This window comes from Meriones unguiculatus, chromosome 11 (genome assembly GCF_030254825.1).
Source record: "Meriones unguiculatus strain TT.TT164.6M chromosome 11, Bangor_MerUng_6.1, whole genome shotgun sequence".
Classification (NCBI taxonomy): domain Eukaryota; kingdom Metazoa; phylum Chordata; class Mammalia; order Rodentia; family Muridae; genus Meriones; species Meriones unguiculatus.
In genome coordinates this window covers 10,762,088-10,781,204 of record NC_083359.1, presented here as the reverse complement: position 1 = coordinate 10,781,204, position 19,117 = coordinate 10,762,088, and the positions used below count along the sequence as shown (strand labels likewise).

Here is a 19,117-nt window from a genome sequence, read left to right as displayed (position 1 = left end):
ACACCTCTTCATCCATCTTGTCCAGCTGTATGGGCATTTTATTAGTTAAACAGAGGCAAAGTTTACAAATGTCATTTGGGGTACACGAGTGTCTGCTTGTAGCAAGCAGGCCTTTGGTGGGGAGGGAGTGATTAACATTAGATAGCACCAGACCCACCCCCAGCACCCAGCATTCCATTTCCAGTGCCCCAAAACCAAAATAAAAGGAGCTGGGAAGATGTCTCAGCAGTTAAGAATGCTGGCTGCTCTTCCAGAGGTCCTGGGTTTGACTCCTAGCACCTACATGGCGGCTCACTGCTACTGAAACAGTAACCGAGTGTCACTCTAATTCCAGATCTGACACCCGCTGCTGGGACCAGGCACACATGTGGTGCACAAACATACATGTAGGCAAAATACCCACACACATAAAACAATAATAGTTAAATACAAATAGTTAAAAACAAAACAAAGAAAAGGCAACTAGCCTTGATGGCAGAAGCAGAGGGTCTGGAACTGGGTGCTCTTGAGCAGCTTTCTGTCCAAATTTTCTTCAAAGATATCTCAAGGTTGAAACTCCCTTATTTGTACATAACAGAAAAACATGAAAAGCTTCTCATTTGTAGAAAAGCATATGCTTAAATTCAAGTTCACTGTTGCCCTTCTGGCGTTTCGACTTGCTTCATGTCTCCACACCTTCTCTAGCTGGCATGATGAAGCTGCTCAAACCTGCCTGTATTCCACACTAGAGTTCATTCTAAGCCCTTCTGTCAGACTGTGTGCAGCCGTGTGCACCCATAGTCCTAGCTATTGGGGTGCTAAAGCAGGAGGGTCATGAGCCCACAAGTTGGAAACCAGCTTAGTCATCACGATGAGACGGCGTCTTCTTAAGATTAAACCCTCAAGTCCAGCAGCCCCATGCTGGGCTGAATGCAACCTGTGGGTGTTCCTAAAGCTCCCAGTGTGAATCTGACGTGCAGCAAAGTCTTGAATGATGGTGTGAGTCCCACTGAAAATGAGAAAAGCCCTAGGGATGTTAAGATTATTAAATGCAAACTCGTGGGTGGGAATCACACAGGCTTTCAGTAGGGAAACTTCAGAATAGCACTGAGGCATAGGGGAGTGAAAGGGAGATAAATAGCCCTTTCACTAAAGTGCTTGCCACAGGAGCATGGTGACCTAAGTTCAGATCTCCGGTACCACATAAAACCAGCACTGGGTAAGTGGAGACATAAGGATCCCTGGGAATTGCTGACCAGCCATTCGCACTGTAGTGGCTTCTGCCATCATTGTCATTATCCTGTAGTCCTTGTTGTCGTCCTCCTCCTCTTTCTTCTTCCTCCTCATCTACCTCCTCCTCCCTCTCTACCTCCTCCTCCTTTCCTCCTCCTTTGAGACAGGGTTTCTCTGTATAGCTCTGGCTGTCCTGGAACTCTGTAGACCAGGCTGGCCTCAAACTCAGATTAAAGACATGCCCTACTACAGCCTGGTACAGCAAGCTCTAGTTTCAATGAGAGTCTTTTCTCAAAAAAAAAAAAAAAAAGATGGAGAGCCAAGGAGATGTGTTCTTTGACCTCCATACACTACGCTCCACCACAAAATAAATATAATTAAAAAAAAAAAAAAAGACGGAGAATAAGAAAGACACCTGATGTCAGCGTCTGGCCTTTACTCACATGTGCTCACACCAACACATAAATTCATCCCTAGCACACAAAAAGAATAGCACTTGGAAATATCCTTTCCTATGTGTGACTAGAGTCATTGAAAGTGTCCACCCTATGTGGAACCAGACGCTTTAGAAGGGGTAGAGCTCTTTCTAAACCGGGTTTACAAATGGCTCTCTTGCCATTTGGCAGGTTCTTCTAAGCACTAAACACACGCCAACCTCTGTATTGTGTTTGGGCTGCATCAGTAACTCAGAATGGAGAGTCCAAGAATGCTTCTGTTCTGCAGGACACTTACAGAATAGCCACAGTAAAGGAGGTCTATCACATGAGGGCAATGATAAGTGATAAGCATTAGAGGACAGGAAAAGGCAGGACAAAGAAGATGGATGGTACTGGCTGGAGCAGGGGATGGATGTAAATTTTAAGGATGTGGTCAGTCTGAGTTTTGCTAAGCAGTTGATGTGTGAATGATCTTTGAGCAAAGACCAAGAGACCAAGACATAGAGACCAAGCCAGACTGGTATGTGGCATGAGCATTCCAAATGAAACAGCCCATGCAGAGGTCATGGGACAGGAGTGAGTGTGCTGTATTAGAGTAAGAATGGGTGTTTGCATGTCAGATTCCCAAGGATTTTGCTTGTTGCCACAGTAAGGACTGACCTTGGCTTCTACTCAATGATGTGAGCCATTAGAGGAGGCATTGAGCAGGGGAGCCACAGGATCTGATCTAAGTTTAAAGGATCCTGCTGGTTGCTCAGTGGCAGACAGATTATATGAAGGCCAGAGGGCAAGCAGAGAGTCCCACCAGGAGGCCGCTGAAGGGGAGATATGTTGGAGGGAACAGTATGCTGGTACATGGCATTATGCACATACATGCTTTGAAGACAGCTGAAAGGGTTTGCTGACTCACTGAGCATAGCGTAGCAGCAGAGAAGCAGCCAAGGGTGAGCCCGGGGTTCTTGGCCTGGAAACAGGGAGGAGTCAGTTACTATTGTGTTAAACCCATGAGATCTTCTTAGCTTGTGGGGGTGACAGTGACAGCACAGGTAAATCAGTGCCATACAGTTTCTTTTTAAAAATTATTTTTATTTTACTTTATTTCATGTGTGTAGGTGTTTTACATGCATGTATGTATGTGCACCACGTGCGTGCCTGGCACCCACAGAAGCCAGAAGAGAGCATCATATTCCCGAAGATTGGAGTTATAGACAGATATGAGCTACCACATGGGTGCTGAGAATTGAACCTGGTTCCTCTAGAAGAGCAGCCCGTGCTCTTAACCTCTAAACCGTCTCTCCAGTCCTCCTAGAAAAGGTTCTTACCCTCTAATGACAGTTACCCGCTATGAGGTAGATGAACGCTTGACTCTCAGTACCTCCACTGACCCAAGCTTATTTACATGAAGTCTTTCTTCTTAGTCCACAGTGGGCTGGGGCCCTACTCTGTCACCCAGCAAGGGACTAGGCAGACATTCACAACCTGCTCAGTCTGAACATTCCAGACGCACCCTGGGCAGGCACCAGATAAGGTGGCCCAGTCAGAAAGAGGTGTCCTGTTTCAGCCATGTTGTGGTTCAGTTACGAAGGGGCTGGGAATGGGATTAATTAGGTGTCAGAAGGAAGGTGGGAATAATCTCTGAGGAACAAAAGTCATAGCTGGGGGCTGAGGAGACAGCTCAGTTGAAAAAGTAGCTTGCGTTGAAAGCACGTGTTCATCCCCAAGAGACCCTTGGTAACAAACAAAAACAGGACAATATGGTGGCACATGCCTTCTTAATTGTGGCACTGTAACTGTACTTTGCTGCTTTGTGGGTTCTTTTTCCTTCCACCCTTCTCCAGCCCTTCTTCCCTTTCAACCCCCTACCACTAGCTAGGAGGGGGAAAGGATGGAAAGGAAAAGGGGGTGTTGTTATTGTTGGCCTACGTCCTGCTCACTAAGAGGGTCAAGCTCCTTGGGGCAAATTTGATCTTTGCCATCAGAATATATAATTCTCCTTCCTCCTCCTTCTCTTCCTCCTTTGTTTCCTTTTCTTTTTCATTTCTTCTTTGTGCATAACTAGTTGACAAGCTGCAAAGAACCAACAGCACCCAATCAACAACCCAACTATGGGGCCTAGCATTTATATACCCTCTGAAGAGTCCCCAGAATTCTAATGTCACACAATCACAGAAACTATCTACACCTGGCAAAACCACACCTCTGCTAGAGCAGGAGTCATCTGCTGCAAAGCAGTTCCATATTCCCACACCTCGGATTAAAATAACAGTCCTATAGTTCTGTGGGGGGGGGGGGTTGTTGTTGTTGTTGTTGTTGTTTGTTCTTTGTTTTTTTTAAGGAAGCAAAAATTACAAAATTCTCACTACATGGCACTCTGGAGGCAGAGGCAGGCAGATCCCTATGAGTTTGAGGCCAGCCTGGGGTCTACATAGTGAGACTTTGTCTGAAAAAACAAAAGCCAGAAATGATGGCATATGCTTGTAATCCCAGTACTGGGAAGGCAGAGAGATAAGCAGATCGCTGGGGCTCACTGGTCAGCCAGCCTAACTTACTTGACGAGCTCCAAGCCATCTCAGACAAGGCAGATGGTGCCTGAGGAGCAACACCTGAGGCTGACCCTCACATGCATACAAACACAAAGTCACAAAGTCATGGCTGGAGGAGGCCTACAGTCAAGAACGGGTGTTTTGCTGCAGACATGGGAAACACTAAGTTTCCAAGTGTTGGCAGATGTATGCAGTAAAGAGAGAATCACCAGGAATACCTGGACCAGAGAAAACTGTGGTATCTGTCAGCACCCATGTGGAACACTAACACCTGCAACGTAGGACAGGATCACTAAGGAATCAGGAGTGACTAGGAATTAAGATCCAGGATTCCCAGACATTAAAAGCTCATGAAGAGCCTGGCGTGGTGGTGCACACCTTTAATCCCAGCCTGATGATGAAGTGCATGCTTATACACACACACACACACAGAGAGAGAGAGAGAGAGAGAGAGAGAGAGAGATGGAGATTCAGACAGACAATGACAGAGATACTGTAATTTAACATTTTAGCTGTTTTTATGCCAACTTCCCTCCAACCTCACCTGTTTCCTATTATTTTTGTGTGTTTCCTAGCAGCCATCCCAGTGAATGTGAAGCAGCTTCCCACAGTGACAGATTTTCCTGCCCTGCTTACTGGGGGTCTTTCCGTGTGCCATTGAATCTGTGTCTCTTCTTTGGAGAATATTTATTTAAGTCCTTTGTCTAGCTTTTAATGGAGTTGTGTGGTTGAGTTGTGGGCCCTAATGTCTGGCCCTAATGAGCCAAAGTCTAGCGCTGGCTGCGTCCTGGCACAAAACAGCTGCGCAAGAGAGGAACCGATGGTGTCTGCTCTCCATGTGGTCTGCCCGGACTCCGAATCTCGCAGCACCCGGCGCTCAGGAGGATTCCGTTCTTGGTGCGCTTCCTGGTTCTGGCTGCTTTGCCTCCGGCGTCAGACCTGCGTTCCCTGCGCTGTAAGCTGTAGGCAGCGTGAATCTCCGCCGAAGCTGCAACTATGGGGATCTTGGAGAAAATCTCGGAGATCGAGAAGGAGATCGCTCGGACGCAGAAGAACAAGGGTAAGGGCGGCATCAGAGTGATTTCCCCTCCTACCCTCTTTGTGTTTCTTGTTGTGTAAAATGAGGGAGCAACTGGAGCCGCCTGGGAGGCCGGAGAAACGCCGGGAAATGCCGAGGCGTGCGTGAGGCAGGAGCGGGCACATGCAGCGATGTGGTTTCAGGGTTCTTGAGAGATCTGATCAGTGCTGGACTCGGTGATCGAGTACAGGAATCTCAGCGCACGCAATAAGCCTTTGACCCAGAAAGGCAATGGCGGGGATTTTGCTCTAGGGTCCTGTCTTCTGGGCCTGGCATGCTGAGAAGAGCAAGAGAAAACTTGCCACAAAACAGTTTCCCCTGGCAGAGAGGCAGGCGCCAGCGAGGTAATGTCGGGGAAGTAGGGACTAGAGGATTTGCTCACTATGGGCTTGCTGTGAAAATCACGTCATCTTTTAGAGACCCGATATCCTCATCTGAAAATGGGAATAATAGTTGCTCAGTTGTAGTTCCCATGTGTAAAGCCCTTGTCGCAGAGTGAGCACTTAATATTCAAAGTAAACCGTCCCAAATAGACAACACCAAGGAAGCGTCAAATCTGAACCTCAAATTGTATAGGTTGGAGATCAGTGGAGAGAGGAGGTGGGATTGCCAAGCAGTGTTCTTGGTGTTTTTCTGAGTCCTGCAGGAATGGGATAAAGGAGTTAGTGCTGCTGTCGTTCCTATTTTGCAAATAAAAAGCTGATGTATAACATTAAGTGACTTTGCTAGCCAGTAATGGCAGGGTGATCTTGATTTTATTGAAATTCAGGGAGCAGCAGGTTCATAGGTCCTGAGGCGAGGATAAGGTCAGTTTGTTCAGTTGTGTAATGTATTGGGGAGTAGTAGACGGTCAGAGAAGGGTGGAAGGAGGAGTGGGGCTGGACAGGTGAGGTCCTGGCTCTCAGTCTCAGCCATACCTCCTTTATCACGAAGATTTTGTAAATGCCTAAAATAGAACTCTTTCTTAATACTGTAACCCATGTTCCCCCAGATTTTGAGAACAGTATGGTACCCTAATAATTCTATAAAGGAAGGTGAAAAGAAAAGCATTTACAGTGAAAAATACTGTTTTCTCCTGTCATGAATGCTGGGTGCTGTCAGGATACATGAAATCAGAATAAAGCACAGGATAGCCATACCTCTGCCGGGGCCTACAGAGATGGGACACATGCAGAGAGGGTCTGGATTCCCTCCAAGGGCTGTCTCAGCATGGTGGATTTCTGTGTACCCCAGTGTCCCCTTCCTGCACACAGTAGTACCTCCCTGGTTTCTGGCACCACAGAAAATGCCCTGTATCCATAGGGAAGCAGGGCAGACCTGAGGCCTTCAAGCCTGACCCGGGCTTTCTCTGGATCTCTTTGGGATGTGACAAGTCATGAAGAATCCAGGCACTTCCTGGCTGTTCAGAATTGGTTCATAATCTTTAGGGAAGATGCCAGCAAAGCCTAAGGCTTCCGAGTGATCAGAAAGCAGCCTCATAACCTCCCTTTTGCCCCAGGTACATTAGTGCTGCCCATCCATGCTCCTTTCCCTCGGTCATGAGGGCCCAGTGAGAGATCCCAAAGGGGCTTTGAGGCAGAAGGTGCTCTTCTGGACTCCTTGAGACGTTTGTTGCCTTGTCTTAATGTTCTCAGTTAGCACTTGGCCCACCAGGCCCATCGGGTGGAGACCGTGTCACTCACTTCTACCTTGCTTTACATCCTCCAGCCACTGAGTACCACCTGGGCCTGCTGAAAGCAAAGCTGGCCAAGTATCGGGCCCAGCTCCTGGAACCATCCAAATCAGCCTCGTCTAAAGGAGAGGGTTTTGATGTCATGAAGTCAGGTGATGCTCGTGTGGCACTGATTGGCTTTCCCTCTGTGGGTAAGGTCAGTGATGGTCCGTGTGGACCTTGGGGAGAACAATAGAGGGTCACCTATCCGCATGCCTATCCCTACCCTCCGTGCCTCCCCTCACTATCACCCTGACTTAGAGGCTGCTCTTCCTTCACCTCAGCAGAATAGTTGGCCTTCCAACTTAACCAGCCGCATACGGTCATTGGGTGCATACCTTGTGCTGGGCACTGTGCCAGATACCGGCGTGTCCGACCCTCCTCCCACGTTTCCTCTCAGAAAAGACAGTCTAAGAAAATTCAAATACTGTCTCAAGTGGTTTTAAGCTCTGGGGAAGCCCGAGGTAACCTTCCAAGCATGTCTGGGTAGGTCAAGGCTTCTCTAGTGAGTGGTTGGTTCATCAGAGGCCCTAAGGACCTGAGGGAGCTTATAGGAGGAGTAAGTGCAGAGGCCCTTCAGAGGGAACCTTCCTGTAAACTTTGGGAGAGCCAGGGCATCTGCCTGAGTGAGCCTGAGGAAGAGCAGAGACGATGATGAGTCAAGAGAAGATGAGGCCTCAGGGCCAGCAGAAGGACTTTGCCTTGAAGTGAAATGATGGCATTTTCTATGGCATTTTCCAGAGAGTCTCTTCTAGAAAGTGGTTTAGCTTAATGTCCTATGCATATTGATGTCCTATTACATTTCATGTGGGAAGTAAGATTAAGTAAGCATCATTCCAGGGCAAATAAGGTTTTCATACATTTTAAATTTTATTGGGGGTGGAGGAAGGCATATGCCACACTGGAGGTCAGAGGACAGCTTAAGAGAGTCGTTCTTCCCTTCCACCCCATGGGCCCTTAGGTAGAAATCAGGCTTGGCGGCAAATGCTTTTTATCTCCTGAGCCATTTCACCAGCTAATACATTTTTGTTTTGTTTTGTTTTGTTTTGTTTTGTTTTGTTTTGTTTTTTCAAGACAGGGTTTCTCTGTGTAACAGCCCTGGCTACCCTGGACTTGATTTGTAGACCACGCAGGCCTTAGACTCACAGAGATCCACTTGCCTCTGCCTCCTGAGTACTGGGATTAAAGGCATGTGTCACCATGCCAGGCCTACCAATAGATTTTTTTTTTTTTTAATACTTATTTTTATGTACACGAGTGTTTTGTCTTCATGTTCACCTGCAAACCAGAAGAGGGCATTGGATCACATTATAGATGGTTGTGAGCTACCATGTGGTTGCTGAGAATTGAACTCAGGACCTCTGGAAGAGCAGACAGTGCTCTTAACCTCTGAGCCATCTCCAGCTCTTTGCCAATAGATATTTAATACAGGATGATCTTGGATTTTCTGTTACCGAGTTCCCAAAGTCCTTATAACTGGTTTCTGTATGGGTAATGTGGTTACATAAGGATAGCACCCTTGTCACAGCCCATGCATCAAGCCAAGCTGTTTCCATTATGTCCATACTTTGATTCATATCTCTTTTAATTTTTCCCTGCCAACCTGGATTCCCTCATCACACTCATCTGTCATGTCTCTCTAATTCTAGGCAGCCTCAGCATAATTTGATTTTCACTTCTTGTTTTGTTTCAAGACTGGGTCTCACTATGTAGTTCTTCCTGGCCTTGAATTGGCTCTGTAGACCAGGCTCAAACTCACAAGAGATCTACCTGCCTCTGCCTCCCAAGTGCTAGAATGAAAAGCATGCCCCACCATATCTGGCCCTGATTTTTAGTTTTAGTGTTTCCTTGTTCATGTGTTCATGGGTGCACTTGTGTGATGTTTGTGCACATATGTGCATATAGATGTTTGTGCACATATGTGCATATAGATATAGCAGTGTCAGGTGTCATTTCTTGGTCTTTCCACCTTGGTTTTTAAGACAGGACCTCTCACTGGCCTGGACCTTGCCAAGTAGGCCAGGCTTCCTGACCTAATCCCAAGCTTTCCCCCTGCCTCCAGCTCCCCAATGCTGAGGTTATAGGACCACACCTAAGTTTTTTGTTTTGTTTTTTTTTTTACATGAGTGCTAGGGAAGCAAACACTTTACTGATTCAGCTACCTCCCCATTCCCACCCCCTCAGTACTGGGGATAGCAGCCACCTGCCACTGAACCTTAGTCCCAGCCATTTTGATAACCTTGACATTTTGGCGGAGTGCTGCTCAGGTGTTGCATGAAGTACTAGCTTCAGCACACTCCCACAGCTGTGTTCCTCCAGCCTAGCCTCCCTCCAGGGGCTTGGCTGATCTGATCTACTTCCTGCCCTAAACTGGGATCTGCCATTTCTCCAAGGAGGCCTGGTTCCTTTATGGGAAAATGAAGACTGAGGTGCTGACTTACTTTTTAGCCAGGCCACTGGCATACAGATAATACAGCAGAACCAAGATGGACACAGGTTGCTGCAGGCACTCTCTGGGTCTGTACCCAGGGCTAGGGAAGCTCCTGAGTCCAGCATGAAGCAGTGCACTGAAGAGGGGAGTAAGCAACAGCCGCTGTCCCTTGGGTGCTTGCTGTAGGCTAGGCATATTTCATTTGCTTTGTTTTCTCCCTCTATAGTGAGCATGTCTAGGAAAAAAGCATGCCCCTAATGAGTCCTGCAGCAGGTACCACTGCCTCGAAGGGTGGCCCATCTGTTCTAGATCAGGAAGGTACATAACACCTTCAGCATCATTGCTGGGTATGGGGGCAGCCAGTGCTCTCAGAAACAGCTTCTTTATCCTTGTGTGCCACTCTGTATACACCCTCCACCCCCCCAGGGCGGCAGCAGCCTCTGGTGCTGACTCGGGTGCCAGCATGTTTGTAGGCTGGAGACCATGCTCTCTCTGAGCAGTTATTCTCCACTCTCGGTCCCCAGGCTAAGTTCAGAGAAGGCTCTTGCTGTATCTCCCCAGGCAGCCCCTGTCCACAGGGACTTGCCCAGGAGACTGAGTTCAGACTTCTTAGGGCAGTGGCCTTTTTTTTTTCCCCCTCCTAGTCCACTTTCTTGAGTCTGATGACCTCTACAGCCAGCGAAGCTGCATCCTATGAGTTCACCACCCTGACGTGCATCCCCGGGGTCATTGAAGTAAGTGGAGTGTGATGGGCCCCCACATAAAAGGGGTGTGCCTGTGTTTGCATTTGTGAATGCTCATTGTATGAGCATCTGAGGGAGCTGCCCGTATCTGGGGACTGGCCCTTCTGGAGATCCTGAGCTAGCCTGGAACCCTACCTTGTCCCAGTAGAACAGGCCCACATATGGCAGCTCTGCCCGGTGCCCCTCTGTTCTCTGTTCCCTGCACATCCAGCTCCTGCCTCTGATTGCTGTCTGGTTGCTTCTTTAGCCCCCTGTAAAGCTTCAGACTTCAGGCCATGCTTGCGTGGGTAGCAGGTGCTGGAACCTTGTGTGTCCACTTGAGCTGATCTGGGCAATGTGTGCTGTGGGCCTCCCTCGGCAGCTCCAGCTCCAACATGGTCATCTGTGCCAGGCTGAGGAGATGAGGCCCAGACTTGGCCACAGTTGACACCAGCTGTGGGCCCAATATATGTGCTTAGGCCCAGGCAGGCGCCTGGCCACGGTGGCCCAGACTTGTCTTACCCTTCTCTTCTGCTTCTTACCTAGTACAAAGGTGCCAACATCCAGCTCTTGGACCTTCCTGGAATCATTGAAGGAGCAGCGCAAGGTGGGAGCAGGGCAGGCAGGTGGGAGGCAGGTTGGAGCTCTGTCACTGAGTGTTGAAATGGGTGGGGCTGTCATAGAGATGACCTTTGGATCCCAGACCTGGTACTCTTGCTTTCCAGACAGGACCAGCTACAATTCAGATGCCAGTGCCATATTCACTTGGTGCTCTTGGTCCGGTGATTGGATGCTTATCTTTAAAATGGACATAGTCCTACCAAATTCCCAGCAGTGTTAAGGGGTAAATGAACAAGTGTCCATGAAGCTTGGCTGGGCCTACTACAGGAAGGGGAAGAAAGTCATTAGTACCCTGTCATTCCACTTAAGGTAGTGACTTCTGGAACCAGTCTTAACTGGGCTAAAGTGGTACACACCTGTATTCCTAGCACTGAGGAGGCTCAGGCAGGAAGATCATGAGTTCATGACCAGCCTAGGCTAAATAAGTAAGCCCTGTCTCCAAGAACATAAATAAAAGCAGCCTCCATGAATAAACAGCTCCTGGATTCCTCCCTGCAAGATGCCAGGAAAATCATAGCACAGAGCCATATATAACAGGAACAGTGAGAGTCCAGTGAGACTGGAATCTAAGATATTTCAGGCTTCGGAGTCACATTTGTACCTTCTGCCTGTCCAGGGCGAGGTCGTGGCCGGCAGGTGATTGCTGTAGCACGGACAGCTGATGTTGTCGTCATGATGCTGGATGCCACCAAGGGAGATGTGCAGAGGTCTGTGCTGCAGGGCAGGGGAACCCGCAGGGCTGACCCCATGTGTTTCTGGCTCAAATGGTCTGTGTGTACCTTACCACCACCCAGCCTAGATGTCCTCTCCGCTAGGCTGTGTCCAGCTAGAGTTGGAGATCTCAGGCTCCGCTACGAGGGACACAGCCTTGGTTATTGCCCACCCTTGCTGTCAGAGCAGCACACCAGAAGACCCTCCGGAATTTCTTACCCTCCCCTAGGCACCCATGAGGGTACCATCTAGCCTCTGCTTCAGAGGCTCTACCATCATTTTGGGCTTTTGGGTTGCTAGGGGAGGGAGCTGGCTTCTGCGTATGCAAGCAGGGCTGCCTGGGCTAGGGGAAGCTATGTGGCTTGCTTGGAAACAGCCTGTGAAGGCTCACTCAGCCTTTGCCTAGGTCCCTGCTGGAGAAGGAGCTGGAGTCTGTGGGGATTCGCCTGAATAAGCACAAGCCTAACATCTACTTCAAGGTATGCCCACACTCTACCCAGGAGCAGCCTGGGCACTGCCTGGCCCTCCACAAGGGATGGACAGCCGCTGTTGCTGCCCTTTCATCAGAAGGTTCTCTGTCTCTTGTTCCAGCCCAAGAAAGGCGGTGGTATCTCTTTTAACTCAACGGTCACACTGACACAGTGCTCGGAGAAGCTGGTGCAGCTCATCCTGCATGAGTACAGTATCCTTCCAGGGTAGTGCCTCCTAGTGGGTGGACAGCCTGCCTTGAGGGCTCAGGGCCTGGCCACACACGTGCCAGTCAGCGTTCTGGCTCCTCGTTAGATGTTCGGGTGTCCAGGTGACAGCTAGAAGAAAGAATATTCTGAGAATTGGGGTCCCTGGATTGGAGAAGAAGCAAGGGCTGTGTATGCATCTGCAAGTGGGTGCTAGAGAATGGGCCAGGGCTCCAGAGCCAAGAGATACCCATGAGTGAGGCCAAGCAGGGCAAGATGGGACTTCCCACTTGTACGTGGTGCAGCTGGACAGTAGCCCGGGGTTCCAGCCGTTGTCTCACTGCCTGGCGGTAAACGTTGAGTCACCTGATGGTTGATTTCTCATATTCTGTGGTTTAGGGAATAGAAATGAGAGGGTTCCTCAAGCTTCCAGAGCTTGTAGAACTTCACACGCGGATTATGGCCAGGTCCCCACAGCCAGTACATTTTACTGCTTTACCCCACTAAAAGACACATGGGGTTGCCACGCCGAGACACAGCTTGCCCTTAATCAGAGCTACTCAGAAATCTTCAACGCCGAAGTCCTCTTCCGAGAAGACTGCTCTCCAGATGAGCTCATTGATGTGATTGTGGGCAACCGTGTATATATGCCCTGCCTGTATGTAAGTGGCCCGGTGGCCCAGGCCATGTGCTCTTTCCTCTGAGTGCATCTCTTGCACTGCAGCGACCCGGGTGGCTACCTGCGTTGCTCCCATCCACCTCAGTAGTCTGTTGAGAAGAACTGAGAGCTAGAGCACTCCGCATCCCACCTCCCTTGCCTCAGGGGCTGCTGGAGTCTTAGAGGAATGGAGAGCTTGAAACTAGGGTTCCGGCCCACCTAGGCCTTGTTTTTAGGGGGACCCCTCCAGCAGGAGTTCTTGAGGGGAGAAGGCCCGTGGGCAAGTGCTGTCATCTCCTGTCCCTGGCCTGACTGCTCCTCCATGCCTATCTCCACTATCCACTCTCAGGTATATAACAAAATCGACCAGATCTCCATGGAAGAAGTAGATCGGTTAGCCCGAATGCCGAACAGTGTAGTTATCAGGTGAGAAGCTGGCTTCTTGCCACTCTGCTTTCCTTTCTGAGTGTTGTCTTGAGACAAAGTCTCTGCAAACTCTGCCTATCCTGGAACTCACTATGTAGACCAGGCTGGTCTTGAACTCTGCCTCCCTATCCTCCCAAGTACTGGGATTGAAGGCATGCGCCCCCATGCCCCATCTCTCTGAGTGTTCTAATCCTTGGCAGGCTACCTCAGTTTGAAAGAAAGCTGGACCCCCTAGCTCCTGTGAGTCAAATATCCTAGCATCTTCTCCCAAGGGAGAATTTGGAGGCCAGGAGCTGCAGGAAGGGCTCCCATAGGTGCTAGGGTCAGTCATGTCTGAAAAACAGCACCCAGACTAAAGGCTTGTAAAGCTTTGTAGTAAGTACAGTTCCCAGAGAGCTCTGTGACCACTTGTGTTGGCACCTTGGAGGATGTGTCCTGCCAGGAAACTAAACTCTAGATGGGTGAAGACCACCTTGGCTACTACTTCTTGCCCTCCTTTAGTGAGTGGGGCACTGGCCAGAAGTCACTGGCTCACTTCTGGATGCCACCTACAGGGCTCCTTTTCAAGGGGATTGTACTAAGTCCTGTGCTTCTCTGCCTTCCTTGATCAAATCAAGCCTGTGATGACTTCCCCAAGGCCTGGCTTGCAGGAGCAGGTGACAGCTGAAAGTTGCCCCCTAGACACTGCAACTACTGCAAAGGACAGCCTCCCTCCTGCTATCCCCCAGATCCTTCGGGCTGCCCAGGACATACTCACCCTTTGTATGGAAGGCGGACACCTTTCCCTGCTTGTACTTACAGCATTCAGCCAGACACAGATCCCAAAACCTAGGTCCCATCTCCTTCCCCCCCCCTGCCCCCCCATATTCTGAGATACTTATGGATGGCCCTGGACCTTTCACAATCCATTTGTCCTCTTTAGGGAAGGGTGAGCATGCCCATAGCCCCATCACAACAGGCTCTGTTCCTATAACAGATACCATGGATTCCTATAACTCGCAGCCAGATGCTAAGCTGTTAGTCTTGGTGCTGGGCAACCAGAGGCACAGCTGTGGTCATAATCTGCTCGTTCCTCTGGGTGATGGCAGGGCCACACTGGCCTTGGTAGTTCTATCCAACAGTAGAGACTGGCCTCTGAGCTCCAGGCACTGCCTGCCTGACACTAGCTTCCCTGCAGCTGCGGCATGAAGCTGAACCTGGACTACCTGCTGGAGATGCTTTGGGAGTACCTGGCCCTCACCTGCATCTACACCAAGAAGAGAGGGCGTGAGTTGAGCACAACAGCTCAGAAATGGCTAAGCCTCCCCCAGTTTTCCCAGGGTTGCCAGCCTGTTTATGCCACTCAGAAGTCTCCATGTCAGTTTGTCTGTTAGTGCAAGCCCTGCTCTTTCCAAGCACAAGTCCTTATCCTGAGCACATGCAGCAGAGCTGCTGGCTGTGGGCAGCTGGTCTGGAAGCTGTTCCAGGTCCCCACTGCGTCACAGCAGCTTTGCTCTCTTGCTTTCCATCCACAGAGGCAGGTGCCTTGTTAGGTTCCTTACTCCGCCTTCATGCCTGGTGCACACTGTTCACGTGACCCAGGTTGCCTGAACTTGCTGCAATTTGTGCTAACCCTGCCTTTGTAAGCTAAGAAGGGCTGTGGCTTCCCACCTAGGCTCCAGCATCCACCCACTCCCTTCCCATTCAGTCCACACATTCTCTGGGTTCTGTAATGGGTGCCAGGGTGGCATAGCCCAAGGCTCTATTCTGAAAGTATGCCAGATAGCAAGGAGCAAAGCTAGGGGGTTGGGAGGTGGAGAGGGTCTCTGTAGCCAGGGCCCTATTATAAAGGAAGCCCAATCCAGCACAGGCAGAGACTGGTTGATACACCTCCATCTCCCTACAGAGAGACCAGACTTCACAGATGCCATCATTCTCCGGAAAGGGGCCTCTGTTGAACACGTGGTAAGTTGAAACCTACCCAAAGGGACAGAATAACAAGGCCTGAGCTGTTTGTGCCAGCCTGGGTAGGAGAGGTGGGGTAAGGCAGGCTTCCTTACCTGGTTAGTAGATGCTGAGATAGGTTCCTTCAGGGAGGTCGGCTGTGGTGGTGGGGCTCTCTTTTTCTGTCCTGTCAGATGGGGTAACAACTGCAGGGTAGCTAAGATCGCATTGAGTAAAGCTCAACTGGCCACCAGGCACTGAGGAGGTGCTAGTGATCGGTGCTCCCAATGCTGCAGGATTTGTTTGTCAGTGAAGAAGAACTCACCCTTTCATCGTTGCTGTTATCTATTCTAGTTTCTCCAATGTATATGGAGCTAAGCTTGGGAAGATCTAGTTTCTTTCTACCTGGTGACAGAGCCAACGCTCAGAGTTGCCACAGGCTCCTGGGGCCTAGCTATTCTCCCTTGTTTCCCAACTGCCTATGCCCAGGATGGCTGTGACTAACTCCTGCCCCCAGCATGCATTCATTGAACATCAGCACCAAACATGATAAACCTGGTCTCACTAGAGCTTAGCAGATGTCAGGCCCCTGACCGCAGAGCTCAGCTCTTGTGTGTGGTCATAGGTTGTGCTCACATGTAGCTGAAGTTTGCTGGGCATGGACCGAGTTGCCCTGGGATGCAGAGTAAGAGCAGCATAGTCAGGAATTCTGAGTTTAGGGCACAAGGGTTGGAATTGCTGTCTGACAGAGTCCCTGAGTAGCTTCAGGCCATACAGCCATATTCCTGAGTTCTTTCTTAGATTTCATTCTCCTCCATCCCCGTTATTTCTCAGAATCTTTTTTTCTGGAAGCAGGGAACTAGCCATTCCTGTAGTCCCTCAGAAAGATGGTAGGCTGACAGTATTCCACTTTCGCACAGCCTTTCATTTGGCATGTCTAGCCTGAGCCAACAAGGTACCAGCCTTGTGGTGCCTGGATACAGCCAAGATAGTCACCTCTTTTTCTGGGCCTAGATTTCATAGCCCTTGGCTAAGGAGGGTTGAGAGTACTCTTTAGCCTTTTCTGGAGCCATATCTGTGGCGTCACCTGCTGGGAGCGTGATAAGCTCTTGACACAGTGCTGGTCCTTCTGTAAGAACATGCTCCGCCTTGGACCAAATTGGCTCTCACCATATATAGTAGGAAGAGCAGGACCCCAGGAGAAGGGCATGGTACTTATCAGGATAAGCAAATGTAAAGGCCCAGAGGCAGGAACAAAGGCCAGGAATGGGCACAGGAACTGGACACTCAAAAAAGAGGCCAGTGGGGTGGGAGAGGCCCTTTGGCCTTTGCTCAGAGCCTGGACTTTGTCCCAAAAATGCTCTCCCTGTGAGGAAGTGGCCTGTCCCTACCCTGAGGCATGCACTGCAGCCAGGATGCTGGCTGAGACCAGAAGAGCCAGCCAGACCTGCCAGCACACTCAGCTCCTCTGCCTCAACCCCTCTTTTGGGGATGACAGACCCCCAGGGCCTTTGTAAACCATGCTGGTGGTGGCTTGCCTATGAGCGGCAAGGAGCCCTGGGGCAGAAGGCTCTGAGGCATGCTCTCTCCATCTCTGGCACACTTCCATTTTTCTTAAAGGATTGCAGAGAAGTGCCCTGTCATGAAAAAGGCCCCTGGAGAGCTTGTAGTAAATGGGCCCTGCTGTAAGTGTCCCTTCTGTCAGACACAAGCATACTAGTGCTTAAAGCAAACCACAGGGGAGGAGTGCTGGCTGTCAGAGTTTCAAGTGCTCTGAGGGGTGGTAGAACTGTGCTTTTACACTGCCGGTGGATGGCAGTCTTTCCTTCAGTCAGTCCTCCCTCCCTCTGTCCCTTTCTCCCTCCCTCCCTCCCTTCCATTTTGAGGACCAAGGTGAGCTTAAAAGTTCATTTGTAGCTTAGAGCTGACCTCCAGGCCCACAGTGTTGACTCTCTGGCCTTCAGGTAGGGAATTAGGAATTGGCTGTTACTAGCTGTCACTCACCCAGACTGCTGACTTACCATATCTGTTCAGGAAGTGTTCTTGCAGGCCTGGGCCTGTAAGATTTGTGTGCACATGGGAGGAGGAATGATATCGCACAGTCCATTTGCAGCCACCTCTGCTATGCTACCCTCACCATAACACTAGCATATTTTCTGGGCCAGGAGAGGAATAGGGTGTGATAGCCAAGATGCTGTAGGCCACAGCTGGAGTCAGGAGGCTTGAAAGACAGTGACCAAGCAGTTATGACTCCAAGCCAAGCTGGGTGTTCTGAAAAGCCTTTCTGGCCTTCTCTAAAGGATCCAGTTGTCCAGAAGAAACAGGTGGAGGGCTGCCACCTGCAGAAATATTCCCAGCTGGGATTTCAAACCTGCTGAGAGCTGGGTGTGGGAGGGGTGGAACAAGGGCTCATGCTTACCAGACCTATGGCCCACCTTTCTTCGTGGCCTGGAATGTCAAAGCATTCATGTGGGAAGGTTGCTCACCACAAGCCCCAGTTGCAGGGTCTCAGCTCTCTGATTCTTCTGTCCCATAGTGCCACCGCATCCATCGGTCACTGGCCAGCCAGTTCAAGTATGCCTTGGTGTGGGTGAGTCTGGCATGAGGTGGGTAGAAGGCTAGACCCAAGAGCCCCAGGATTAGACTCAGCGCAGCATTTTTGGCAGCATCCCTACCCTTCTGCATGGGGATCCCCATGTCTGTCCTACCCCAGGAATAACCGGAGTGGGAAGTGAGTCTCTCTATCTCCAAGACTAAATGAGATTCTTCCCTGTCCAGGCCCACAAAGTTTTTGCTGCAGAAGTCCCTGTTCTGGCATTCACGCCCTCCCCCTGCACCCTGCTGTCTTCCTGCAGCCTTGACCATCCAGAGACTGATGTGTCCCCTTTGCACTCTTCCACCAGGGTACCAGCACCAAGTATAGCCCACAGCGGGTCGGCCTGACTCACACCATGGAGCATGAGGATGTCATCCAGATTGTGAAAAAGTAGTCACACCATCTGCCTGCAGCTTGGCTCCTGGGGACTTGGACCCCCTGGGGCACCCAAACAGGAAAAGTACAAACATACACCCCAGGAAGGGTGTAAGTTGGCTGTTTCTGTTTCATGAACTTCTTCAGATAAGCAGTATTGGGGACAGGACAGGCAAGGCTGGGGACCAGGGCTTTGCTGAGGACATTTCTCATAAGCCTGTTCCTGTGGTAGGCTTCTTTGGAAACCTACAGCCTGTGTGCTTGTCCTGTGTCCCATCTGGGCACTCAAGGAGCTAGTTACCCACATCCTCCCAGCCAGATCTCAAGCTGACCCAGGCTCAGGTAGGCCTGTCTGGGTCCCTGAGGCTGAGACTCCTGGCAACAACTCTAGCACCTAGCGGGCTCCGGATGAAGCCTCCCAATACAGGGCTCTCCCTCGTGGAAGCCAGGGCCCAGCCAAAGTGTCCTAAAGTGCCTCCCTTTTGGAGCCCCTCCCAGAGCAGTCCCTGCCTGCCTGGGTGGGACATCTGAGTCTGAATCTGTTTCCTTCTAAGCTCCTATCTCCGCCCTACTTTCTGAAATAAAAAATGGGAAGTGATTCCTGCCCATACCAGAGGAACTTGTCTTTCTGTTGCTTGGTCCAGTGGGAATGGGTCAGCAGCAAACCTGGCACTGAGTGGGGAGTTGGTACAGCTTGGACCTGCAGAGGACTGGCCTGGGCCTGGTTAACTAGGAGAAGGCAGAACCCACCGAGCCCAGGAAGACTGCCCAGAGCCGACGTTTGCCCTCCATTGGCTTTTCTAGAGGCTAGGCTCAGCTGCCAGAGTAGAAAGCATCCTTAGGAAGCCCTTGAGACCGTTGGAATAGAGTGTAAGGCAGCTGGTATTAAAGCCAGCATGGGGCCTCCGGTAACACTGGCAAGGTCCTGTGCCTCTTCATGGACAGCATACAGCTGCTCTTGGCTGCCTGAGAAGTGGGGTTTTGGGGTACGTCACCCAA

The 19,117-nt window shown here is 50.3% G+C and overlaps 1 protein-coding gene across 2 annotated transcripts; it reads left to right on the top strand.

The window, feature by feature from the left end:
- Window positions 1-5,084: 5,084 nt before the first annotated feature.
- On the top strand, window positions 5,085-18,733 carry Drg2 (developmentally regulated GTP binding protein 2). Of its 2 annotated transcripts, none has more exons than XM_060363599.1 (13): window positions 5,085-5,252; window positions 6,978-7,138; window positions 10,057-10,146; window positions 10,681-10,741; window positions 11,372-11,462; window positions 11,873-11,945; window positions 12,058-12,148; window positions 12,705-12,802; window positions 13,148-13,224; window positions 14,402-14,490; window positions 15,110-15,168; window positions 17,684-17,753; window positions 18,051-18,733. In XM_060363599.1, exons 1-12 carry the CDS (start codon window positions 5,189-5,191, stop codon window positions 17,750-17,752), a joined length of 1,023 nt encoding a protein of 340 aa, XP_060219582.1. In that variant the 5' UTR covers window positions 5,085-5,188; the 3' UTR covers window position 17,753; window positions 18,051-18,733. The 2 variants fall into 2 exon arrangements, with proteins under 2 accessions (XP_060219582.1, XP_021495197.1); XM_021639522.2 differs by having other exon boundaries at window positions 5,086-5,252; window positions 17,684-17,737.
- Window positions 18,734-19,117: the final 384 nt, after the last annotated feature.